The sequence below is a fragment of the Electrona antarctica genome (assembly GCF_951216825.1).
Source record: "Electrona antarctica genome assembly, chromosome: 7".
NCBI lineage: Eukaryota > Metazoa > Chordata > Actinopteri > Myctophiformes > Myctophidae > Electrona > Electrona antarctica.
Genome location: NC_136812.1, coordinates 57,924,545 through 57,952,193, shown reverse-complemented (window position 1 = coordinate 57,952,193; position 27,649 = coordinate 57,924,545). Strand labels below are relative to the sequence as shown.

Sequence of the window (27,649 nt, the reverse complement as noted above, 5' to 3'; positions counted from 1 at the left end):
AAGGACCCAATGCCAGAGTGTAATTGGTTTTCGATGGTGACGTAATGACGATATGTTTTAGTGTAGGGACGATTAAAGGTAATGCCCCTATACACATGTATGTAATCTGGCACCACTGCCGTATCAGGCACAAGTAGTCATTACGTCATATGCTGGGACGGCGCATACGCATCGAACATCGTCCTGGACGAAACTAGTACTTGCGCGCTCTGCTTGCGCAAGTAAATAGGATGGGCTGGCGCCCCTCAAAAATAAGCTTTTGAACCTATGAATATTGCAGTTTTATGAAAAATATTGTTCTGCCCCTAATACATACATGCAGAGTCACATGTTTATGAAACTTTACAGTATGGTAGAGGCATGGTCATGCCAAATAGCACTGAAACCGATCTTACTCCCATTGGCCAAAGGGGGGGCGCTATAGCAATCGTTTGAAAATGAAAACTTTGAACAGCCTTAAATCATGCCTCGTTTGGCCAAAACCTGTTCATGCTCGACAAAGCCGCCAAATGCACAGCAGTGGATTTGAACCCACAACCACTTCCACCAGGAAGTGATGTAATCATGTGTGAACAGGAAGTGATGTCATTGTTTGAACAGGAAGTGATGTTTTTTTCAGCTTTTCCAGAGGACCCGGTGGTTCAGGGTCACGAGCTCTTGGAGGCGGGACAGGAAGCCACGCTGCACTGCGCTGTCAATCACCTGTACCCCGGCGAGCTGGCCACGTTCCATTGGCTGAGGGGAGGAGGACATGTGCCGCTGCACAGCCAATCGGGAGAGGCGGTGGGCGGGGACAACACCGTGGGCTCCTCCTACACCTTCACGCCCGGCAGGGAGGACGCAGGAAGTGACGTCACGTGCCGCGTGACCCTTGACCTCGAGGGCGTTCCCGCCGAGGAGCAGACGAGGGAAACGACGGTTACCATGACGATCAAATGTACGTACGTGTTCTCAATGTGGGGTCTGGGGACCCAACAGGGGTCTGAATGGAACCTTTATTGGTCTGTAACTTTGGGAGTGATTGATTGATTGATTGATTGATTGATTGATTGATTGATTGATTGATTGATTGATTGATTGATTTGTTTATTAGACAGAAATGTAAACTGCTCAGGTGTACAGTTTCTGTGAGCTTCTATAGAGGGTATGCGACTATGCACATGCATAAAGAGAGTGGCAAATTGAGTGGCAAAGTAAGTTTAACGTTGTTTAATGAAATCAGACTTTTCTGTGTGGATGTATGGGCTGTAAATCAGATAGGACCTTTCTGTGTGGATGTATGGGTTTTCTGATAGGACCTTTCTGTGTGGATGTATGGGCTGTCAATCAGATAGGACCTTTCTGTGTGGATGTATGGGTTTTCTGATAGGACCTTTCTGTGTGGATGTATGGGTTTTCTGATAGGACCTTTCTGTTTGGATGTATGGGCTGTCAATCAGATAAAACCTTTCTGTTTGGATGTATGGGCTGTCAACCAGATAGGACCTTTCTGTTTGGATGTATGGGCTGTCAATCAACCTTTCTGTTTGGATGTATACTGTATGGACTGTTAAGACCAGAAAGTAGTTTTTTGCCACTCCTGCATAACTTCCCGGTATGATGATTATGGCACGTGCATACCCTCTATATAATCTGCTAATAGCCAACGCTAACATCTAATATGGCACGGATGCTGTCCCAGTTTCCATGGCTTAAACATAGATATGTTATCACCTAATCAGATGGCACAGAATGATCTCTTTGTCACCCAAGAAATGTTGCCAGAGTCCGATCATTTCTCTCTCAGGCTGACACAGAAAGGCTTGTTTTTTTTCACTAGAATGCTTGATGACTGTAAAGCTCAAATAAGCAGAAACAAACGGAATGTTTGTTACAAATGATCCAGAACGCAAGAAGCACACGCATGTTGACAACGAGCAGACGAGAGCGCACGCACGCACGCACGCACGCAAGCACGCACGCACGCACGCACGCACGCACGCACCCACGCACCCACGCACATTAAGCATATTTGAAGTCCTTTAGAAGGGGCGCTATCCCCTCCTGCAGCTTTGTGTGTTTGTGTGTACCAAATTTGAGATGATTTGATTGGCTGAGCTCGGATGATGTATGACGATAAGAGCGCCCCTCACTTCACAGAAGTGTGATTTTTTAAAATATCCTTTTACTGGTTTTTGAGGGGTGCTAGCCCGTCCTATATTCAGCTATTAGTGTAGATTTCCGTTTTTGACAATGAATGGAGAATGAATGAATGAATGAGAAATTATGAATGGTCATATTTGGACGAGCAAATCAGCTATTTTTGTCCTACGCAAAGATTAAATTCCCATTGACAATGAACGAAGAATTTACGTCATTATGTGTCTGAGCAAATAGACATCATGTTACGTCACGATGATGTATGATGATAAGAGTGCCCCTCACTTCTCACGGGTGTGATTTTTTAAAATCATTAAATGGAAATGCAACCGGCCTATTTTTGTCTGCAGTGCTTTCCTATAGCCCGGCAGGTGCTGCTAGTCTGTAGCATTAGCCTCGACCACCTTGCAGGATTATGCAAAGCCTACTATTATTCGTTGCTGTCGGGAGGAAACCTCATAACTCAATTTTTTAGGTTTTTGACTTTTTTTTGGCATAAATCAGTGCTATTGAACACCCTTTATGTCTGTGTGTTGTTTCGAAAATATTGAACCAATGGAAAGTAGTAAAACGTGCTTTGGAGTGGACAAAACCTCCTAACACCATTGGACCCTGGAAATGTCTGCTAAAGCAACTAACTCCACCACCTCTCCCCCTCTCATGGAGGTAATTGACAATATATAAAGTTACAACACCAACTTTGACGAGGCTGTATTGCTTTGTTTTAAAAATATGAGGTTTTCTTAATTTCCTGAAAAAAAAAGAATATTTTCCATTTCCTGAAAAATGAACATTTTGGAGTTATGAGGGCCAATGAAAATGGATGGATGGATGAATGAATGAAGTTGTAATGAAGGTCCCGTTGTGTTTTTCAGATTCTCCAGAGATCGTGTCCATCTCAGAAGCGGTCCGTGTCCGGGTCGGCTCTGCGGTCACTCTGTCCTGCGAGGCTACGGGCAGTCCAGAACCGCTGGTCCACTGGAGCTTCATAGACACCGCTGGTTGGACCGTACCGCTCGTACCGCCGGTTCGAACCCCCGACCTGACGCTGGGCGATGTGGGCGTGGCCCAGGGCGGAGTCTACGTCTGCCACGCCTCCAACCTGGCAGGCAACCAATCGGCTAACGTCACCGTCACAGTGCTGGGTGATTATTATCAAAACATCGTCTCTCTCTCTCTCTCTCTGTGTGTGTGTGTGTGTGTGTGTGTGTGTGTGTGTGTGTGTGTGTGTGTGTGTGTGTGTGTGTGTGTGTGTGTGTGTGTGTGTGTGTGTGTGTGTGTGTGTGTGTGTGTGTGTGTGTGTGCACGCGTGCAGTGGAATGTTTCTGTAGTCTCACGTTTCTAAGACAACTATTCCACAATCTAGTCTCGCGTAGCCAGACAACAGTCTATTCCACAATCTAGTCTCGCGTAGCCAGACAACAGTCTATTCCACAATCTAGTCTCGCGTAGCCAGACAACAGTCTATTCCACAATCTAGTCTTGCGTAGCCAGACAACAGTCTATTCCACAATCTAGTCTCGCGTAGCCAGACAACAGTCTATTCCACAATCTAGTCTCGCGTAGCCAGACAACAGTCTATTCCACAATCTAGTCTCGCGTAGCCAGACAACAGTCTATTCCACAATCTAGTCTCGCGTAGCCAGACAACAGTCTATTCCACAATCTAGTCTTGCGTAGCCAGACAACAGTCTATTCCACAATCTAGTCTCGCGTAGCCAGACAACAGTCTATTCCACAATCTAGTCTTGCGTAGCCAGACAACAGTCTATTCCACAATCTAGTCTCGCGTAGCCAGACAACAGTCTATTCCACAATCTAGTCTCGCGTAGCCAGACAACAGTCTATTCCACAATCTAGTCTTGCGTAGCCAGACAACAGTCTATTCCACAATCTAGTCTCGCGTAGCCAGACAACAGTCTATTCCACAATCTAGTCTCGCGTAGCCAGACAACAGTCTATTCCACAATCTAGTCTCGCGTAGCCAGACAACAGTCTATTCCACAATCTAGTCTCGCGTAGCCAGACAACAGTCTATTCCACAATCTAGTCTTGCGTAGCCAGACAACAGTCTATTCCACAATCTAGTCTCGCGTAGCCAGACAACAGTCTATTCCACAATCTAGTCTCGCGTAGCCAGACAACAGTCTATTCCACAATCTAGTCTCGCGTAGCCAGACAACAGTCTATTCCACAATCTAGTCTCGCGTAGCCAGACAACAGTCTATTCCACAATCTAGTCTCGCGTAGCCAGACAACAGTCTATTCCACAATCTAGTCTCGCGTAGCCAGACAACAGTCTATTCCACAATCTAGTCTCGCGTAGCCAGACAACAGTCTATTCCACAATCTAGTCTCGCGTAGCCAGACAACAGTCTATTCCACAATCTAGTCTCGCGTAGCCAGACAACAGTCTATTCCACAATCTAGTCTCGCGTAGCCAGAACAGTCTATTCCACAATCTAGTCTTGCGTAGCCAGACAACAGTCTATTCCACAATCTAGTCTCGCGTAGCCACACAACAGTCTATTCCACAATCTAGTCTCGCGTAGCCAGACAACAGTCTATTCCACAATCTAGTCTCGCGTAGCCAGACAACAGTCTATTCCACAATCTAGTCTCGCGTAGCCAGACAACAGTCTATTCCACAATCTAGTCTTGCGTAGCCAGACAACAGTCTATTCCACAATCTAGTCTCGCGTAGCCAGACAACAGTCTATTCCACAATCTAGTCTCGCGTAGCCAGACAACAGTCTATTCCACAATCTAGTCTCGCGTAGCCAGACAACAGTCTATTCCACAATCTAGTCTCGCGTAGCCAGACAACAGTCTATTCCACAATCTAGTCTCGCGTAGCCAGACAACAGTCTATTCCACAATCTAGTCTCGCGTAGCCAGACAACAGTCTATTCCACAATCTAGTCTCGCGTAGCCAGACAACAGTCTATTCCACAATCTAGTCTCGCGTAGCCAGACAACAGTCTATTCCACAATCTAGTCTCGCGTAGCCAGACAACAGTCTATTCCACAATCTAGTCTCGCGTAGCCAGACAACAGTCTATTCCACAATCTCTGAATGCTACAGTATATAGTAGTGCTGTAGGTCCTGGAGGCAACAGTCTGGCCAGAGCCATCTAATAGAAGGGTTACGATATAGAGGGGGCGGAAACCGAGCGCTCGGGCGTTGTTCATGCAGCCTGAACTGAGACAAGCTGGAGTTGGAAATACATTGTTTTCAACGAAGGTGCCGCAAATATTATGGGCTATTTTAAGCATGTGTGCAACATAACAACTGTTTTAAAGTATTGTACAGTAACAACTAAAGTCTCTTTAATGTTTATGTTGTACTATTACTACAAAACAATCTAAAATAAAGGGATTTAAGATCATTAAAGCTGGGCTGTTGCCTGAGTCCAATGCATTTCTCCCTTTCTTCCGGTCCAGGACTTGTCCCTATTTGTTGTCCCCATTCTCAATAGAAGTCTATGTAGGAGAGCCGCCATTGGACTGGCCCCATGAAGTGAACGCAGTTTGCGTAACTCTGTCTATATCTAAGGCTCTGAGTCTGGCCCCGCAAGACTACTGTTTCTATAATAATAATAATAATAATAATAATAATTATTATAATAATAATAATTATAATAATAATAATAATATTTTACAGCGCCCCCTGTCAACACATCTCTGTCGGTGCATCCGGAGGAGGCGATGGAAGGTGACAGCTTCACCTTCACCTGTCAATCATCAGGAAGCTCCTCCCCTGAAGGGTGGAGACTGGTGCTGAGCCGGCGAATCAGAGGGGAGAAGGAGGAGGAGGAGGAGTCCCGGCAGATCATGGAGGCGTCCGATAGGTCGTCCTCCGTGTCTGTCACCCTGTCAGCGGTCAGCATGGAGGACTCAGGAGTTTACCAGTGTGAGGCTCTGAACCAGTATGGATCCCAACTGGTCACCAAGAACCTCTACGTCAAAGGTAACACTTAAAAACAAACATGGGTAGATTCTCCTTCTACAGCGGTGGTTTCCAAAATTTTTCATGTCAAGGACCCCCACATTGACACTAATTTGCCCGCAGACCCCCATTTGAAAAGATATGCCAGGGACCCCCATGAGAGAAGATTTTTACGGCTCTAGCAATGATTCTCAACCCGTTTAATTTCAAGGACCCCCAAGTTTGACATGCATTAGTCTACGGACCCCCATTGAATGGCATTTCTATCTCTGGGACCCCCAATTTATATTGCAAAATCAATGTTATTTTAACTCTGAGAGTGTACGAATGTACGAATGTATTTGTACACTCTCTGAGTTACAGACCCATAAGGGTCCATTTGGTTCCAAACTATAATTTAGCTGGTGACCCCCTGGAACTCCCTCAGGTACCCCTGGGGGTCCCCGGACCCCACTTTGGGAACCACTGTTCTACAGCACTGCCACCCAAGTGTGGAATGCCCTGACACCTTCCCTAAAAAAATGAAAATCACTGGCGTCCTTTATTACAACAGGCCTGAAAATCCAGCTTCCAGCAGGCCTAAGGGAGAGGACATGATCGCTCCTCCCTTAGGCCATTTAGACTGAGCTCACACCTTTCATGCAATTCTCGTGCTCGTTGGATGCTCGTTGGGTGTTGTGTCATGGCCGCCCAATGTATTTCCAATGGAGGTCACATGGTTTGACCCAACATTGTGTTGTGTGAGGGGGAGGGGCGCAGTCGTGCGCCCCTCCCCCTCACACAACACAATGTTGGGTCAAACCATGTGACCTCCATTGGAAATGCATTGGGCCGCTGGGCGGCCATGACACAACACCCAACGAGCACAGAGAATTGCATGAAAGGTGTGAGCTCAGCCTTAGACTTGAGGACGATTCTACAAATGTCATTTCATGTCAAGGATCCCAAAAAAATATCTGTATTTGGCCGCCGACCCCCCCATCTGAAAATATGTTGTTCCAGAGACCCCCCTAGAAGCAAAGATTTGAGTTAAAAACATTCACTCTGAAAGAATATATATTCAAAGATTTGCGCCACATTTTCACGATCTATCGGCACCAGAATTCCCTTTTAGTTAGACATACCATTGGTCCGATATCTCAAACCCTCACCCTAACCCTAACCTCCCATGGGGCAGCACACCTAAACCTAACCCTCTCCCAACCCTTAACGCACCCCCAGAGCCGGACTTACTGTTGGGCTAGGGTGGGCTTTATAATTTTTGAATTATAAAATTGTAAAGTGAAATCCAATTCAAGTGAAATGTGTGTATTGTTATTGTATTTAGTTGTATTATGGTTAAACCATTGAGAGCTTCTGCCTGCCTGCCTCTCTTTTTAGGGGCCTGGGTACCCCAAAATGAAAACAAAATAGCCCAATTTTTTTTCGGCCTCGCGGCTACGCCGCTCGGCCAAATCGCAAAATGCACGGCTCTGCCGCGCGCCCCAAGGGGGGCCCTCAAATTTACTCCAGACCGGGGGCCCTCAGCAAGGTAAATCCGGGCCCGGGTCACGCCTCACCAACCTTAATCTGGTCGTTTTAACGCATCCCTCACCAACCTTAATCCGGTCGTTTTAACGCACCCCTCACCAACCTTAATCTGGTCGTTTTAACGCACCCCTCACCAACCTTAATCCGGTCGTTTTAACGCACCCCTCACCAACCTTAATCCAGTCGGACCAATGCTATGTCTAACCAAAGTATGCCTCCCCTCCCATCCACTTGCATTCCGGTGCCGTCTCCATTATTTATACTAGCCCTTACCCGTTGTGAGATATTGCCCCCCCCCTGCTGGGGGTACTGCACCCTGGGTGCGTTTTCACATTTTTAATTCACTAATAAATTCATTATTAATTTATAATGTGTTAAATTGGAAAAAGGGCTTCGTTAAGACCTCCATATTATTATGGTCAATGCCTGTGTGAAAAGTGGGAGCGATTGGTGCAGGCGGTGAGGAGATAACGCGGTGTTTCTGACAGACATTCAGACATTCAGACAGACAGACAGACAGACAGACATTGACTGAATTATAGTATGATGATGATATCTATGCTCAAACTGAGTGGAAGTCGAGTGGCAAGGAGCCGGTTTCAAACAGGGCCTGGGAGAGAGACATAGTGGGAGACAGTGGTAGCCTGGTTAATAAACCAGACCGAATCAGCCGTTGGCAAAAAAAAATTGCCTACCAGCGGATTACGGTCTGGCGAGGCTCAGTAGCTCTTTCCTACAACCGAGAACAGGTCGGACCAATCGGGACACGGTATGCAATATGGGCGGGCTTTGGTACAGTGACGTTCAATGCTTGAGACTTTTGACTGACAGTAGCTCTGACCAATTGCGTCAAAGAGAAAATGTTTGAACCCGCCCCCCGGGAAATGAAATCCAAGTGGAGCCAGCCCAGACTAATATACCGCGACAGTGTTGTGTGATATTAGTCTGGCTTATTAGCCAGGCTAAGACAGTGGGGGTTGAGAGACAGATGGAGGCATGGGGGGGGGAGAGAGAGAGAGAGAGAGAGAGAGAGAGAGAGAGAGAGAGAGAGAGAGAGAGAGAGAGAGAGAGAGAGAGAGAGAGAGTAGAAGACAGTGGGTGAGAGAGAGTGGGAGAGGTGATCTGGTTGGCCTGTGTTGCGCCACTTCCTGCAGATGTGTTGACTATAAGACTTAGTTCTGACATGAATATGTGCTGACTGAAGAGAGAGAGATGGTGGTGATGATGGGCAGACGTACATGGACTAAAATGTATTCTGCGTGGGGTTTTAAATCAAAAGGGCCCGGCCTTATTGTGCTTCTTAATTATTATATATATTTTTTTTATATGAAACAAACACTAAGGGAGAAAACAAGCAAAAAGAAAAGTGCAATCAGCCATGACAGCGGTTAGAATTAGAATAGCCTCCTGTCTTAAAAATAAAATCACACCCGTGTGAACTGAGTGGTGTAAGGTTTTATATAGCCTGATCAGCTCTGATCTGACGTAATTAAATCACACCCGGATGTGATTTCACAACTGGCTTTTTTTGTGCAGAAAAAATGAGCATGGTTGCTACGGTCATCCAGTTCACCCGGGTGTGATTTAATTACGTCAGAAATTATTTTGAACATAGCAACCATGCTCATTTTTTTCTGCACACAAAAGCCAGTTGTAGGAGTGGTTAACACCACTCAAAAACACCAGTCGGGTGCACGGGCATCCTTGCAGTGACAGTGACATCCTGTAGTTTTTGCTGTTTTTGACAGCACATTTTGATTTAGTTTCTAGTTTTCTAGTTTGTAGTCATAGTTTTTTGAATCATTTTCATTCAGTTTTAGTCACAATGTTTTAGTGTCTAGTTTACAATCTAGTTTTAGTCGAAATATCTACAGTTGATTTAGTCAGCTAAAATGTATTCTGGAATACATTTATTAGGGGCACGGGGGCACAGTCGGTAGTGCTGTCACCTCACAGCTAGAAGGTCCTGGGTTCCATTCCTGCTGGGGACACCGTGGTCGCTGGGGGCGTGCTCCCTCATCAGTGCCCATACCCGAGGCGGGGTTGGCGAAAGGGTCTTCCTGTGTGGACTTTGCATGTTCTCCCCCTGTCCCCTACCTAGGGGTAGGTACCCTCACAAAAACATGCAGTAATCCTGTTCTCTAAACTACCTCTCCCTGGCGCCTGATGGAGGGGAAAGGAACTAGTCAGAATAACGTGTTCCTTCCACGCACTACGTCCGAAGCAGCTTGGACTCCTTGCATAGAAGGAAGCATGAGGTTAGTCCGCTAAAAGTCTAATATCTCCCCGTTTTGCTAAGAAAACCTGTTGTTCCTGTTGTGTTACAGTGAAATCGGTGAACTATGAATAGAGGGTATGTGCATGCATTTTAGAGCGATTTATTTGTTTTATTTTTTTCTATAGTCCTACTAGATCCCAGGAAATTACATCTGGCCACAAAATATCACAGGATCTACTTAATGTGAAGGGGGGTACCATACTGTGTTGTATGGCTTAACATGTCAGTTTGTCACCTCCCCCTTCACATTCAATAGAACTTTTGTGGCCATGAGATGTAATTTCCTTGGGTCTAGATTCTAGACCCGACTCTAGATATATACATATATACATATTTAGCCCCATGTTCGAATGCCCCCGCCCCCCTGTAAAAGATGGCTAAAATCGCTAAAACGAAAGAAAGCAGCAAATGAAAAAATAATGACACTCATCTTTTACTTTCTGTAATAACAACCTAAAACATGAACCTTGGTTGAAAAAACCTAAAGTTGTCCTTTAACGTCGTTTAATACATTTTTTAAATTTCGACGTCAGGCCTAAATGGGTTAAGGAGAGGAGGAGGCAAGGACAGAGTGTTGTACTGTTACTGTATGTATGCACTGTTGAAAAGTGTGACCTTTACGGTTGGATCATGGCTAACGGCGTAGCCGTGTAAAGAACATCAGGTTTCCAATCCAACCCAATCCACTTTATTTATATAGCGCGTTTCAAAACTCATGGTTTACAAAGTGCTGTTAGGCCTACAGTAGAAAATAAAATCAAATACACTACAGTTGGGTGCCACCGATATTGTCCCTTATCATTTGACCCATTTAGGCCTGACCTCAAAATTAAAAAAAATCCATCTAAATCCTTCAGTTTGCTGAAATAAATATTTTCACGATTTTTCAAAAATAGCAGATCTACAAGCTCGTAGCGCGCCACTCGGTGGCGCGCTATGAGCTTGTAGGTCAGCAAGAATACAAAGTACAAACAGTGAAGCAACTGAGACACATCACAGAACAGTACAAGACGCAACGGCGTCACAGTGAAACAAAACATTTACAAGGACCGAAGAAACTCGAGCGGGGTTAAAAGCCATATGGTATAAAGTTTGTTTCCATCATGTTTAAAAGTCACTGTGGTTTCACTTCTCTACTGTTTATTTATACCCATCATGTGACAACAGACAGCGTGACATAATGTATACATGATGTATGTATGTAGGTATGTGCTGTATGGTCATGTGACATCAGCGTGTGTGCTGTATGTAGGTCAGTGTGGAGTCATAATACTATGGGCTCCATTTTCGTCACAGCTAAACCCCTTATCCCTAAACTTCTTTGCCTTTTTTTTTTTTTACTATTTTGCAAAACATTTTTGAATAGTTCAAATGGCCAGTCTTACAAGCTCACAACGTGTCAATGTAGATTGGCTAGTTGAACTATTGAAAAATGTTTTTCAAAATAGTAAAAAAGAAAGTTTAGGGATAAGGGGTTTAGCGGTGACGAAAATGGAGCCCTATATGTCTACTCTGTAACTGTAAATGTGCATTATAATCTAATGCAGGGGTTCTCAATGTTTTTTGGCTAGTGGGGACCCCCGGAAATGCTGTCTTGTGACGCCCGCCCCGCCCTGCTCCCCTCCCCACCCCCAATACCATCTGACTGCCAAAATAACCTTAATAATAGAGAAAATATATCATAAATGAATACTGAAACCAGATATAATCATTAAGGAAAGTTTAAATGCATGCACTATGTGTACTACAGTATGTAAACTCTCAATTTCCATTTTCCAGCCATTCAGTTGCAAAATAAATGTATTTTTTATTTTTTTGAAAACAATTTGGGGACCCCCCAAAATAATTTGGCGACCCCCCCCGAGGGGGGTCAACCCCACAGGTTGAGAACCCCTGATCTAATGGATGTGTTCTACTCAGTCCAGTGAATCAGCGGTCATCGTCATGCTGCATGGAGTGTGGTACTGGACATTTTTGTAAAAAAAGAAATATCCATTTCTGTCACAGACTTACATAAAGAGATGAGCCTGAAGGATCATGGCAGGTCTGTAACTTATTGAGAGTGTAACACATGGAACCAAATGGACCCTTACGGGTCTGTAACTCTGAGAGTGTAACACCAAATGGACCATTATAGGTCTGTAACTCTGACAGTGTAACACATGGAACCAAATGGACCCTTACGGGTCTGTACCTCTGACAGTGTAACACATGGAACCAAATGGACCCTTACGGGTCTGTACCTCTGAGAGTGTAACACATGGAACCAAATGGACCCTTACGGGTCTGTAACTCTGACAGTGTAACACATGGAACCAAATGGACCCTTACGGGTCTGTAACTCTGAGAGTGTACACATGGAACCAAATGGACCCTTATGGGTCTGTAACTCTGAGAGTGTACACATGGAACCAAATGGACCCTTACGGGTCTGTAACTCTGACAGTGTAACACATGGAACCAAATGGACCCTTACGGGTCTGTAACTCTGAGAGTGTACACATGGAACCAAATGGACCCTTATGGGTCTGTAACTCTGAGAGTGTACACATGGAACCAAATGGACCCTTACGGTTCTGTAACTCTGAGAGTGTAACACATGGAACCAAATGGACCCTTAGGGCTCCATTTTCGTTTGAGCATTTGAAATACACAATTTGGGTATTTAGCAGTGGGGAAGGGGTGTTCCCCCACTAAAGTGGCTATTTTGGTCACCTGTCTAAGGCCCAGGCTACACGTATATGGATATTTTGCTAAACGCACATTATTTTGTGCGTGTGGGCCTTTCAGCCTCACGCAAACAGCGTTTTCGGCCACTCAAACGGAGGTTTTTGGAAATGGATAAATAAGTGAAGATTTTCGAAAATATCCGGATCAGTGTAGCTGTGTAGTCATGCGAAACGGAGCTTTTGAGAAACGATGATGTCACCGCTTATTAGCGCATATTATTTTTACTATAATTAGGTGAGAAATTCAGCTTAATTGTGCCTGCATGCTGAAACTCGGATATTGTTCATGTTTATATATCACTGTTAACAACTTTAAAACTCATCATATGTTGCATCAACTGCAGTGAGCAAAGGCTCTGCTCTGCTGCATCCAATAATACATATATCAGCCTACTAGTCCAGTGCGGACTGGTGATTTCATTTGTATTGGTACTGAGTGCGAAGCTTGAGGTTAATTGCGGACCGCTACAGATAAACTGTGGATATTAACCATAGAGTATATAAAGGATAGAGACTGAACTGGAGCACTAGCCCCGCCCCCAAGCTATTAATTTCGATGAAGTTGCTCAGTGGCGTTTTGAAGCACCCGGAAGACTGCCGGAAGTACCTCCTCCGGACCTCAAATTTGATGTCCGGGGTGACGTATGGGTGACGTAGGGAGTGATGGTCCTACGTGTCCGTGCACGGGTCCGCCTGCAGTCCTTCCTCTTACCACTAGGGCCCAGAGCTTCAACGTTGGAGCGCCTCACTGGCCCCTTGATATTAACCTACCAAATAAGGACCCAGGTCAAATGCCATTGCAGTAGGCTACACCTGCAACAACAAGTCTATGTGTGGTGTGTGCATAGCCATGGGAAACTATATTCTCGTGCTGTATTTTGCTCTCCCATTTCATGGTCATGGAGGAGAGAGAGAGAGAGAGAGAGAGAGAGAGAGGTGTGCATGGTGAGAAGTAGGCTATACAGTGGGTCGCCGTGCGCATATATGGCTCTCTCCTGTTTAGGTAATAAAGGGCGCACCCTTGACTGCATTTGTCACTGTGCCTGCATGCCGACAAGTGTGCGTGTGAACTTTTATTAGCCTACATTATAACGTGACATTTATTATACACCTCAAATATAGGCTGGGGTTGCTATGGTGATCAATTTGCTCAACACTGGACCAGGGATCACCAGTGGTCCCTGGTCACGATTAATCGTTAATATTGAATTATACTAATCGATTTTCATTTTGGACACATTTACACATCCCTAATATGTAGGTAAATAATACTGTGCTTGGAGGTATAAGAATTCATCTTTGAAGGTACAATACTGAATAATGTTCAGTGTTCGTTTTTACGAACAATGGACATGTTAGTGAATAAAATTACATGTATACAAAGGATAGGCTTTGAGCTTCGGGCCTATGCCTTTTTGATCAACCGTGAGAAATAGTGGATGTAAAGTTTAGTGTGGTGATTGATGTTGCACTTGACTTGATCGAAATAAACTAAACAAAACTATGCGTATACACTATAGAGTGCTATGTCTACATAAAATGCTATCTAAGTTACATAAGTTGAGCCTATGCATACGCCTGTAAGGTCGTCGAGGCTAGTGCTACGGCAAGTGCTACAGGCTAAGGGCCGATCCATACTCCTATTTTACCGCTGTTTCGGCGCTGTAGTGCCGAAATGATTTTGGCTCGTCAGAAATTTTCAGTAGCACCGAAGAGCCGACTTTAGGATGGTACCCGCCCCCCCGAACCTCAAATGACTTCACATTGTAGGCTCTACAGCGCCGAACGGACTTTTATTCGGCTCTAAAATAGGAGTATGAATCAGCCCTAAAATGGAGTCTGAAGAGGTGGGTTTTCAGACTACGGCATTACATGGGGAAGAGTATATTTTGCACTCCGTCCGTCCGTCTGTGCACAGCCAATCTCCAAAACACACACACTCCCTAGATGCCAACAACAAACCTCCGGCCTGTTATAATGCCACCATGAGGCAAATTTTCACAGTTTTAACTATAACTGCACCGATCTGCGTGAAAGTTTGCATGCACACTCCTTTGATGGCCTTTGATCTGCATTTTTCACATATGCCTTTTATTAACGCCACCAGGAGGGCCACTTTTGTAAAACATTACAGTACACAGTATGTCATGTGATCAAGATGGATCTGTCCGATTCATTCCATCCTAATTGGCTAACATTGGCTTCCAAAGTTTGAAGGATTGGCCCGTTTTGAACAAAAAGCCTGAAATCGTGAACGCAGTGTGCAATTTACATGAAATGTTTCACGCACTTTCCTACTTTCCTACTGAGGATGAGGAATAAATCCCACCCTTTTCACATTGGCCTGTTATAGCGCCACCAGGATAACCTACCTGGCCTGGTGGAGACCTGTGCTCCTAGGATAACCTACCTGACCTGGTGGAGACCTGTGCTCCTATAGGATATCCTACCTGACCTGGTGGAGACCTGTGCTCCTAGGATATCCTACCTGGCCTGGTGGAGACCTGTGCTCCTAGGATATCCTACCTGACCTGGTGGAGACCTGTGCTCCTATAGGATAACCTACCTGGCCTGGTGGAGACCTGCCTGTGCTCCTAGGATAACCTACCTGGCCTGGTGGAGACCTGTGCTCCTAGGATAACCTACCTGGCCTGGTGGAGACCTGTGCTCCTATAGGATAACCTACCTGGCCTGGTGGAGACCTGTGCTCCTATAGGATATCCTACCTGGCCTGGTGGAGACCTGCATGTGCTCCTAGGATAACCTACCTGACCTGGTGGAGACCTGTGCTCCTAGGATATCCTACCTGACCTGGTGGAGACCTGTGCTCCTAGGATAACCTACCTGGCCTGGCGGAGACCTGTGCTCCTAGGATAACCTACCTGGCCTGGTGGAGACCTGTGCTCCTAGGATAACCTACCTGACCTGGTGGATACCATGTGCTCCTAGGATAACCTACCTGGCCTGGTGGAGACCTGTTCTCCTAGGATAACCTACCTGGCCTGGTGGAGACCTGTGCTCCTAGGATCACCTACCTGGCCTGGTGGAGACCTGTGCTCTTAGGATAACCTATCTGGCCTGGTTGAGACCTGTGCTCCTAGGATATCCTACCTGGCCTGGTGGAGACCTGTTCTCCTAGGATAACCTACCTGGCCTGGTTGAGACCTGTGCTCTTAGGATAACCTATCTGGCCTGGTGGAGACCTGCCTGTGCTCCTAGGATAACCTACCTGACCTGGTGGAGACCTGTTCTCCTAGGATAACCTACCTGGCCTGGTGGAGACCTGTGCTCCTATAGGATCACCTACCTGACCTGGTGGAGACCTGTGCTCCTAGGATAACCTACCTGGCCTGGTGGAGACCTGTGCTCCTAGGATATCCTACCTGACCTGGTGGAGACCTGTGCTCCTAGGTTAACCTACCTGGCCTGGTGGAGACCTGTGCTCCTAGGATAACCTACCTGGCCTGGTGGAGACCTGTGCTCCTATAGGATCACCTACCTGGCCTGGTGGAGACCTGTGCTCCTAGGATAACCTACCTGGCCTGGTGGAGACCTGTTCTCAGAGGATAACCTACCTGGCCTGGTGGAGACCTGTGCTGCTATAGGATCACCTACCTGGCCTGGTGGAGACCTGTGCTCCTAGGATAACCTACCTGACCTGGTGGAGACCTGTGCTCCTAGGATAACCTACCTGGCCTGCTGGAGACCTGCCTGTGCTCCTAGGATAACCTACCTGGCCTGGTGGAGACCTGTGCTCCTAGGATAACCTACCTGGCCTGGTGGAGACCTGTTCTCCTAGGATATCCTACCTGACCTGGTGGAGACCTGTGCTCCTATAGGATAACCTACCTGGCCTGGTGGAGACCTGTGCTCAGAGGAGAACTTTTTTCTAGTTATGTATCTGTTTATTTGTTTACTTCCAGCTCATCCCCTGAAGGTGGTGGTGTTGCCGGCGACGACCACCGCGTCAGAGATGGGATCGGACGTGTTCCTGTCCTGCCGGGCTATGGGATGTCCCCACAGTGCTACCATGTCCTGGAGCAGAGTGTCCCACGATGGACAGACATACAGCAGGACAGAGGGACAGGTCCTGGCGCCCGACCCCAGCCAGAGACCAGAGGACTCGTTGGTAAGGCTGTCACCAATCATGATAAATTATGCCAAATAATTGTGATTATCTATATGATTAAGTGAATCACAACGTAATCATCGTCAGAACATTCAAGTAGTTCTGATGTGATTGTGACAGGCCTCCTCACTGGCACCAGAAGATCCAGTGTCTCTCAGTCTAGGACCAGGGGATCCAGTAGAGACCACACTGGGACCAGGAGATCCAGTGTCTCTCAGTCTAGGATCAGTGGATCTCCGACTGGGACTGGTGGATCTGTCAGACGGCGGTATCTACGTCTGTCAGGCTCAGTGTGGCTCCGTCATCAGAACCAACACAACCACCGTCCAGGTGTTCTGTGAGTTATAGAACCAACACCACACCCTATAAGCAGTAACCACCTTACCCATTAACACCTTGGAGGCGCAAGACGAAGATCACCGTCAAGTTCAAGTCCACGGTCAGTTGCCCGAGACGGAGATTGATTAATCTCCGTCAATTTGGGCTATGAAAACTGATCGCATCGCTCTACAGCCTATAGGAGCGCTTGTTGCACAATCCTTGGTGTTGCACAACAGTGACACGTCATCGAAAATGTTCCCTGCCTGTTTCGCTGACGACAACGAAAATCTTAAAACATTCATAACTCGCAATCTAAATCATCCCGTCTAATTATGAAAAAATATTGTGTGTTTGACGGCCCTCCGCTGTCCAGTCGCTAGTCGCGATTGATTTATTCTTACCTCCCGTTGTTGTCGATCGACTCTAGAGTGGTGTGGCTATTGTTAGCTGCTACACACACATTCACAACAACTTCCGGTCCGCCGGTAAAAGTGGTCCGGGCGCTATAAACGATGGGCACATTTTATTAATGGATTAAATAGGCCCGAGCCCTCAAGGTGTTAAAGGGAAACCTTTTTGCATATATAATATATGTTAACTGCAACCCTCGGTCGCAATAATAATACCTGATGATCATGTTTTAGGGTGGGAAAGAAATCACGACACTCCATCTTTAAGGATACTGTACAGTTCTTATAAGTAAATATACTTAGTTACTTCCCACCACTGTCTGCACACCAGTGTAGTCACTCAGTGATATCTCACACCAGGGGTGCCCAAAACATGTAGATTGTGATCTACCAGTAGATCACCAAGGCTGTGCAGGTAGACCTCACGACATGGCCCTAACAACAATATATAATATTTAAATATATCTTTTTTTTAAAAATGCATTTTTGGCATCTGCCACTTGAATTAAGGTGACTTGATTGATTAACATCAACTATTCCAAAGCCCCCATCAGTCAAAAAGGTGTCTTACACACATAGACAGCTATATGAAGGTGCATTCACTTCTAGTGATTTTTACTAGTTGACTAGTTGCCTAGTTTACTAGTCGACTAGTTGTTTAACTAGTTTTGTTTTATAATCTTTATACAAAAACGAGAAAAGAAAATCAACTAGTCAACTAGTACCAACAAGGTCGACTTTGAATAGTAGACTTGTTGCTTAAAGCCTTAGTGTGGGCACCCCTGTCTTATACACAGGGACAGCTATGGTGTCCCTGTGTGTAGGATTGATTCCACTACTATTAAGCTAGCTAGACGGTAGATTGACCCATTTATTTGCACAACAATAGAAACGGCAGATAAACCATCTTCAAGCACGTGATCTTTCATCGTTGTCCTTATTAAGAAGAAGATAAGAATGTGTCTTGAAATAGAATTTCTCAGTGAGTCTTTGAGATGCAGGAGGGAGAGAGAGAGAGAGAGAGAGAGACAGAGAGAGAGAGAGTGACAGAGATAGAGTTTCATGTTTCATGTAGTTAATTTCAATAAGAAGTTAATTTCATCTGATAAATATTTTTTCAAATAGCAATCGTCACAGAATCCACAGCTTTCATCTGTCAAATGTGAACATTTTGTGCAAATCGAAATATAAAAATGTAATATAATTATTATGTATTATGCGTTAAAAAAAATTGCTTTAGAAATATATAATATTATATAACTATAAAATATTTTATTCCGGAGGTCCCTGGAAACTTTTAGATGGGGGTCCGCAGCTAAATATGTATCATTTTGGGGCATGTCTCCTGTAGCATGATACTCAAACTCCGTCCCGCGGGCCACATCCTGCCCGTGACACAATTCTGACTGGCCTCAAAGGCACGCAGCCAGCAAGGTTTTAAACTGAGCAGATAATTGGACCTTAATTCCATTCCAGAGATAAATTGCCAAAACATGTTAAGAAACGGCCATTACAATTGGTGATTTTCGTTTATCCCATTCTGTACGCCGGGAACCCCTTTTGGCAAGCATTCTGTTATACTTTAGCTATTGAAAAATAGCAGATCTACAAGCTCATAGCGCGGCACCGAGTGCCGCGCTACGAGCTTGTAGGTCTGCAATTTTTTGAAAAATGTGGCGCAAATCTTTGAATATATTTCAGAGCGAACGTTTTTAACACATATCTTTGCTTCTTGGGGGTCCCTGAAACAACATATTTTCAGATGGGGGTCGGAGGCCAAATACATATAATTCTGGGGGTCCTTGACATGAAAATGTTTGAGAACCACTGACATAGAAACATGGGTTTTTCTAGAAAACTGTCAGGATTTAGAAGGCATTTGTAGAATTGTCCTCTTATTTGAGAACTGCAGTGTAATGTGGGCCCAGTCAGACAGGAATAAATGACTGTCATAATGCAACTGAAAGAGAGATGTACTGTAGCTCTATAGCCTCTACTAAATATATAAGTATCAAATTCCTCTGCTTGTACTGTTGTGTCATTGAAAGAATACACATGCATGGCCACTTGTCTTTGCATACGTTACGTGGAAATAAAGCCAATCAAAGAGAGAAGTTGCCTGCCCCTGGCCCCTTGCCATTTTTTTGTCCGTAACACAGGCTCAGCTATTTGAGTAGCCCTATAGTATGCTCTGATGAAGGCTGCATAGCCGAAACGCGTAAGCGTTCCTTTTTGGTGTGTGCCAATAAAGAAATGGAAATGTGAGTACTTTGTCCACCGCTTGTTTAATTTTTGGATGTGCTACCTATTTGGAATTATTTTAATTCCTGTTTTTTGATGTATACTGGATTTGGGTCTGGCACTCCACTGAAAACCATTGCTGATGTGCAACCTCTTTTTCTCATTTAGCCCTATAGTATGTCTCCTAAAAGAGAGTAGAGAGAGACATGTCCACAGGCTCAGCTATTTGAGTAGCCCTTAGCATGTCTCCAAAAAAGAGAGTAGAGAGAGGACATGTCCACACAGGCTCAGCTATTTGAGTAGCCCTAGCATGTCTCCTAAAAAGAGAGTAGAGAGAAGACATGTCCACAGGCTCAGCTATTTGAGTAGCCCTAGCATGTCTCCTAGCAGAGTCTCATGGAAGCCAGAACATTTCTCTCCTGTGTCAAAGTGTCCTCTAAGCTGTAAAACAGACTGGGTTTTCTGGGTTTCTCCCACTCATTGTTTGGACACTCTGTTGATCATTGGCTAGGACTGCAAAGGTCAAGGGTCAAAAGAGAGTCAGCAAAGCTTTGGGTCTGACACAGAACAGGCACGCACGCACGCACAGTCACACACACACACACACACACACACACACACACACACACACACACACACACACACACACACACACACACACACACACACACACACACACACACACATTTGCAACCGTCAGCACTTACTGTGTTTGAGTGATGTTGTGTCTTCCATCACATGTTGTTATCATCATATCTTTATATTATATCTGTATATTATGACAAACCTCTTTCCTCACATCTTTCAAGTGACTGTAATGTTTGTCAAGGTTTGTAATCTGCTAATACAGTCTGTTTAGGACAGATAAAATAATAAAAATTTTATATTTCGCCCTAAACATAACATTTTGTAACCAGCAGCGCTTCACTTATGAGCCGTGGAAAAAGCTTGTTTTGATCAAAAACTCAATCTGGGGAAAACAATCGGAGATAAAAGGGTTGTAAGAATTCAGTTAACATTGAAGTGGACTGAGGGGAACTTTTTTCACTTCCTGTTTATCAATTGCCCAGCAATCCAGGCGGTAGTGAAAGTCATCCATTGGGAGGGGTGGGAAAATCACACTTGTGTGAAGTGAGGGGTGCTCTTATCATCATACAACATTATATAAGATTTTAAATTAAAGCTGCTATAAGCCTATATGTCAAAATTGTTTTTGTTTTTGTTTTGTTTTTTCAGACAGCCAGCAATGAGTAAAACACTGCATTCAAAGATGTTCCTAGAAGCTTTGTCATTGGTCGAAAAAAAACCCGGTCGAAATGACTAACCAATCAGGAAGTAGACAGGCAAATCGACCAATGACAAAGCTTCTAGGAAAATCTTTGAATGCAGCTTGTGGCCCCTACATTTTTTTGGGAGCGTTTTACCCATTGGCTGCCCCCCCCAAAAAAAGGTCATTCAGATTTTGACATATTATTATAGCAGCTTTAATGTAATTAAAAAGTTAAAAAGTGTAATTAATATTTATTGTTTCTTCTCCAGCGTTCCCATCAGATCCTGTCGTCACGGAGACGCAGGGGGCGCTCCTTCGCTGTGCCGTCAATCACGTCTACGCGGCCAATCAGCTGCTGAGGTTCCAGTGGCTGTCCGGGAGCAGGGAGCTGGGGTCAGAGGTCAAACAGCTGACCAATCAGAACGTCTCCTATGAGCCGACCAATCACAACATCTCTTCTGAGCTGACCTACAGTCCGGACGAGCGTCCGGAGGTCGTGACCTGTAGGGTCAGTCTGCTGACCGCTGGAGAAGAAGTCTGGAGAGTCCGCGAGACCAACGTCACCCTGAGTGTCCACTGTGAGTCGTTCTGCTACCAAACTGTTACTGTCAGAGTCTGGGGTGTTTTAGAGAAGGGAGAAGAGTCTGGGACGTGTGGGGCGTTGTCCAGGGTGTTTTGGAGAAGGGAGAAGAGTCTGGGACGTGTGGGGCGTTGTCCAGGGTGTTTTGGAGGAGGCAGAAGAGTCTGGGACGTGTGGAGTGTTGTCCAGGGTGTTTTAGAGAAGGGAGAAGTGTCTGGGACGTGTGGAGCGTTGTCCAGGGTGTTTTAGAGAAGGGAGAAGTGTCTGGGACGTGTGGAGCGTTGTCCAGGGTGTATTAGAGAAGGGAGAAGAGTCTGGGACGTGTGGAGCGTTGTCCAGGGTGTTTTAGAGAAGGGAGAAGAGTCTGGGACGTGTGGAGCATTGTCCAGGGTGTTTTAGAGAAGGGGGAAGAGTCTGGGACATGTGGAGCGTTGTCCAGGGTGTTTTAGAGAAGGGAGAAGAGTGTGAGACGCATGGAGCCTTGTCCAGGGTGTTTTAGAGAAGGGGGAAGAGTCTGGGACATGTGGAGCGTTGTCCAGGGTGTTTTAGAGAAGGGGGAAGAGTCTGGGACATGTGGAGCGTTGTCCAGGGTGTTTTAGAGAAGGGGGAAGAGTCTGGGACATGTGGAGCGTTGTCCAGGGTGTTTTAGAGAAGGGGGAAGAGTCTGGGACATGTGGAGCGTTGTCCAGGGTGTTTTAGAGAACGGAGAAGAGTCTACAATGTGTTTTAGAGAAGGGCGAAGAGTCTACAATGTGTTTTAGAGAAGGGAGAAGAGTCTGGGACGTGTGGAGCGTTGTCCAGGGTGTTTTAGAGAAGGGAGAAGAGTCTGGGACGTGTGGAGCGATGTCCAGGGTGTTTTAGTGAAGGGACAAGAGTCTAGGATGTGTGGAGCGATGTCCAGGGTGTTTTAGAGAAGGGAGAAGAGTTATAATAATAATCATAATAATCATAATAATCATAATAATCATAATAATCATAATAATAAGGGTAATAATAATAATAATAATATGTTACAGCGCCCCCTGTGGACATGTCTCTGACGGTGCACCCAGAGGAGGTGATGGAAGGTCACAGTGTCACCTTCACCTGTCACTCATCGGGAAGCTCCTCCCCTGAAGGGCGGAGTCTGGTGCTGAGGAGAGTCAGAGGGGAGGAGTCCAAGCAGATGAAGGTGATTGATTGATGGATTGATAGATTGATTAATTGATTGATTGATCATCGCACATCATCTCATGCCGGCCAATCAGAATTTGCGTCCTCACCTTCGTCTTCAATGTTTGTGTGTTACGCAATGTTTGTGTTTAAACGAACACTCAAAATGGTCCATTCATTGTCACTGGCATTTAATATTTGTTTTGGTAGTTTGTGCACATACACCAAAGCTGGACATAGGAGGGGCTATCGCACCTGAATTATCATTTGGTTTCACTTCATTATTCAGACTGAAAGCCGTTTCTGGGATGGGCTTTGCCAAAGCGGCTGTCTTCGGCGATAGGTTCACACCGACCAATCAAAATAGTGGGAAAGCAGATGACGTCGTTGTCAATCGTTGTGGCTAACCCGCGTGCTAACCAAACAAACACAGGCAACGAGCGCTACTAGCACGTAAACAAATAAAACTATATATATATATATATATATATATATATATATATATATATATATATATATATATATATTTATATATATATATATATATATATATATATATACAACATATATATATGTCGTATGATGATGTTTCTAAAACCTGTCGTTTCTGTAAATAAACTATTTATGATTTCATAGCCAGATCGATACGGTCGCAAGTTATACCACAGTGGGGGAAGCCATGTTTGTTGTTTGACGTCATCGAGTTGAAACGACTCTGATGGCCAATCAGACGCTGACACCGCCGTAGCAGAATCACCAGAGCTCAATCGCCAGAAATTTTCACAATTCAGTGCTGGAGCCAGCGCTAAAGGCTCAATATACCTTATCAGTCAGTAATGAATGAGTTGTTGTTCCCCTCCCATCCTGCAGGTGTCCTCGTCGTCCTCTGTGTCCGTCACCCTGTCAGCGGTCAGCATGGAGGACTCTGGAGTTTACCAGTGTGAGGCTGAGAACCTCTATGGATCCACACTGGTCACCAAGACCCTCTATGTCAAAGGTTAGACCATTACCATGCATGTTTTCTAGTTGCTTATTTGGATGGGGGTCTACGGGCCAAATACACATCGTTCTGGGGGTCCTTGACATAACCACTGATATAGACGAATTCAGAAATGGGTCTCATGGTCGCACCTTACGTATTTCCTGTAGGCGGACTCGACATAGCTGCGGGGTTTAAACCCTCACCAGGCGCTCATACTTTAAATGCTTAGTATGAGGTATAAAGTACAGCAGCCCTGTGTTCATAAAACAGAAAGATTGGGTACTGGGTAAGACTGACGTTATGTATCTTTCAGGACCTTTCACTGCTTCGTCTCAACTATTACTTTATGGCTCTGGTCTCAGCCACAGCGGTAGATATTTTGACATTCCGTTTTTTTTTCAGGTTCATCTCGATGTTCTGGGCATCTTTGTAATGTTAGTGTTGGTAAAAAGCAGGTAAAAGAGTAACGTTTGAGGCAGACTAACATCAGTTACTCTACCGTTCACTGTAGTAGAAGAGGTGCGCCTGGTGAGGGTTTAAACCCCGCAGCTATGTCGAGTCCGCCTACAGGAAATACGTAAGCTGCAACCATGAGACCCGTTTCTGAATTTGTCTATAGAAACACAAGTTCAGTTCAGAAAACTGTTAGGATTTAGAAGACATTTTAAAACTGACATTTGTAGAATCGGCCTCAGGTCTTAAAGGGTTAAAGTGCTCATGTGGCCTAGTTGCAACACATGTGGGTGTGGTTATCTTGTAGCTCCTCTTATGGTCATGTGGGTGTGGTTATGTTGTAGCTCCTCCTCTTATGGTCATGTGGGTGTTGTTATGTTGTAGCTCCTCCATGTGGGTGTACTTATGTTGTAGCTCCTCTTATGGTCATGTGGGTGTGGTTTATGCTCTACGGTGGTCCAGGAGGGTCAGAACGTCCTTTTATGGTCATGTGGGTGTGGTTTATGCTCTAGCCCCTCCTCCTGTTGGTCATGTGGGTGGGGTTTATGCTATAGCCCCTCCTCTCGTTGGTCATGTGGGTGTGGTTTATGCTCTAGCCCCTCCTCGTGTTGGTCATGTGGGTGTGGTTTATGCTCTAGCCCCTCCCAGAAACACGACGGTGGAGGTGCTTCCGTCTACGGTGGTCCAGGAGGGTCAGAACGTGACGGTGTGCTGTCGGAGCGTCAGCTTCCCGCCTCCCGCCGTGGTGATGCTGAGGAAACTGACCAATGGCACAGAGCTCCGTTCCGCCGACGGGACCTTCCTATTGGTCAACGTGACGGCCAATGACACAGGGCTGTACCAGGTCAACGTGACCAATGAGCTGGGCTTTGAGACCGAGGTGTTCACCATCAGTGTCATGGGTCAGTTTATTATTATAATTAGTATTAATATTGTTTACTAGTCCAGCCAACTAGTCCAGCCAATCACAGCGTAGAATGGCACACCTTCCAGCCAATCACAGCGGCCAAGCACAGTGCCAATTTTGGCACCATGCATGGGCATTTTCCAGCAAGTTGGCGCCTCAAATTCGGTGCCTCAAATTTGGCGCCTCAAATTTGGTGGCAATTCCGTCTACAAATGTTGAGGACATTACTAAAATGGCCCCTCCCTTTATTCTGTGGTCCTCAATTTCGGCACAGAATGGTAGTTATCCCATTTACTTACAACGGCCCTTCCCTTTATACTGGCATCCTCACTTTTACGGTCACTATACTAAAATTAGTTACGATTGTTATTATTATTGTCTTGTTATTATTATTGTCTCCGCCACGCAGGCCAAAGGCTAAGATTGGCTTCCAAAGTTTTTCAGGAGTGCTCGAGTTTCGATCAAAATACCTCAAATCATGAACACAGCGATTCGATTGCAATACGTGTATAATGCTCAGTGTCAATTTTAATTACCTTTTTTTTTGTTTTTGTTTGTTGGTATTTAGACAGCCAGCAATGGTTAGAACACTCCCAAAAAATGTAGTCTCTGTGACACATCTAGGGGCCGTAATCTGCATTCAAAGATTTTCCTAGAAGCTTTGTCATTGGTCGATTTGCATGTCTGCTTCCTGATTAACATTCAGTCATTAACATTTTGACATATTATTGCTTATAGCAGCTTTAAGTGTTGGGCAGTAGCCTAACTAGTTAGTTACTAGTAATATATTACTGTCATAGTCATTACAATTTTGACATATCATTTGTCTTGTCTGCAGAGAGGACCACCTCCAGACCTCCAGGGGGCAGTCTGGCCAGCATCCTCATCCCCAGTGTGAGTGTGTTTGTGGGGCTGCTCTGCTCCGCTGCCGTCCTGGAGCACATGAGGAGAGCCAAGAAGAAAGGCTTCTATCAGTTAGCTAAACCCGCTAGCACTGCTGCTAGCACCGACGCTAGCTGTGATGCTAGCTCTGCATAGACTCAGTGAGTGAGTGAGTGAGTGAGTGAGTGAGTGAGTGAGTGAACGGTGTGTCCGTGGCAAAGACTTGGTCTTGTCCGTGACACATTTTAGATTTTGCCTTTTTACACACCTTTATAATGTTCTTATTTTGATCATAATATGACCCAATTCACCTTTAGCAAAGCCCCGCCCTCTCCCACTTAGACACTCCCACTTGGACACTTTCCAGCCAGGCTAATTCATTCCAATGTAAATATCATGGATTTTACACATTAAATACTGGTTCATTTCTTAAACCAGACCTTCAAAATCTCTTCCAATTCCGTCAACAAGGCCGTGCGTGACATTTAAAACAATGTTTTATCATATAGGGAAACTATTGATGGAGAGGTTTGTCTAACGAACCCATGTTATGCTTAGCTGTGATTGGACCATAGCAGTTTGGGGAGGGGCTTAGCTATAGGTCAATTACTGAATGTCAAGTCTGAGTGTGTGTGTGTTAGCCCGTTTGGAACCTCAGTCACTCTCTGCGCTTATGAAGTCAGCCAGTAGGCTACCATGTTTTCCCACTCAATCTTACAGAAGCAGTACTGCATGTGCATGTGAACGGGGGTTGACTGGCCAGCCACAGGCTGACTAATTAAGCTGTTTAATCCTGATTTAAGTGGTTGTTTCATAGTAAATACCTTAAGTTTTTGGATACAATAGTGCGAAAAGGGTTTTCTCCAGTCACAGTTGGACGGCCTCTACCCATTTCTATACCTATGCAGGGATATCCTGACTGAGGTTCCAAACGGGGGGGGGGGGGGGGGGGGTGTGTGTGTGTGTGTGTGTGTGTGTGTGTGTGTGTGTGTGTGTGTGTGTGTGTGTGTGTGTGTGTGTGTGTGTGTGTGTGTGTGTGTGTGTGTGTGTGTGTGTAGGATGGTGGATGAATGAGTGAGTGAATGAATGAGATATAATGGTAGATGTACAGGTCTGTTCTCTGACATTGTTAAACCCTTTTTTGAACAGTGGTGGTGAATGTACTGTACATTACAGTATGTACAGTATATTACCAGTGCAGTAATGTAGTGGTGCATGTACAGCATAATGTGTTTATATATATATACGTTGGACTAAGGTCTCACGAGCCAGGCTGATTTGACTGTTCAGTTGGAAGCATTTAGAAAAAGGGTGTGATCAAAACACAACTGGCCCGGCCGTGTTCCGGGGAGGGAAGCCGGGGGCGGGGAGGAGGGTGGTGTATGTACTCCTATGCCTATGGGATGGGTGGGGGGTGGAGCCTGTCAGCAAGGGAGTGTTGGGCGGGAGGAGTATAGGACTAAAGGGCCTTCCACACGGGAAGCGAGGAACGCAGGCGTTGTCGCCTGGATCAACGACAGGTCTGCTACAGGTCTGCTCAAGAGGGCCGCGACAACGCAAGCGTTAAAAAAAAGAAGCTAAACAGAATCCAGGTCTGGTGAGTCGCGGAAGCCGAGTGCACGAAACGAGCATGCGCGCAACAAATGAACAGTGGGCCAGGTGAGTCAGTATAGGATACAACGGCAGTGATGACACAC

At 45.4% G+C, this 27,649-nt stretch overlaps 1 protein-coding gene across 1 annotated transcript in view; it reads left to right on the top strand.

Annotated features, from left to right (window-relative positions):
- Positions 1-27,306, top strand: part of vcam1b (vascular cell adhesion molecule 1b) — a 35,524-nt gene extending 8,218 nt beyond the window's left edge. Inside the window, exons 3-12 of the mRNA XM_079505927.1 lie at positions 620-937; positions 3,015-3,284; positions 5,804-6,109; positions 16,549-16,754; positions 16,875-17,091; positions 21,266-21,574; positions 22,593-22,747; positions 23,599-23,725; positions 24,802-25,065; positions 25,909-27,306. Coding sequence (XP_079362053.1) covers positions 620-937; positions 3,015-3,284; positions 5,804-6,109; positions 16,549-16,754; positions 16,875-17,091; positions 21,266-21,574; positions 22,593-22,747; positions 23,599-23,725; positions 24,802-25,065; positions 25,909-26,108 — 2,372 coding nt within the window. The 3' untranslated portion in view covers positions 26,109-27,306. The remainder of the gene's footprint in view (positions 1-619; positions 938-3,014; positions 3,285-5,803; positions 6,110-16,548; positions 16,755-16,874; positions 17,092-21,265; positions 21,575-22,592; positions 22,748-23,598; positions 23,726-24,801; positions 25,066-25,908) is intronic.
- Positions 27,307-27,649: the final 343 nt, after the last annotated feature.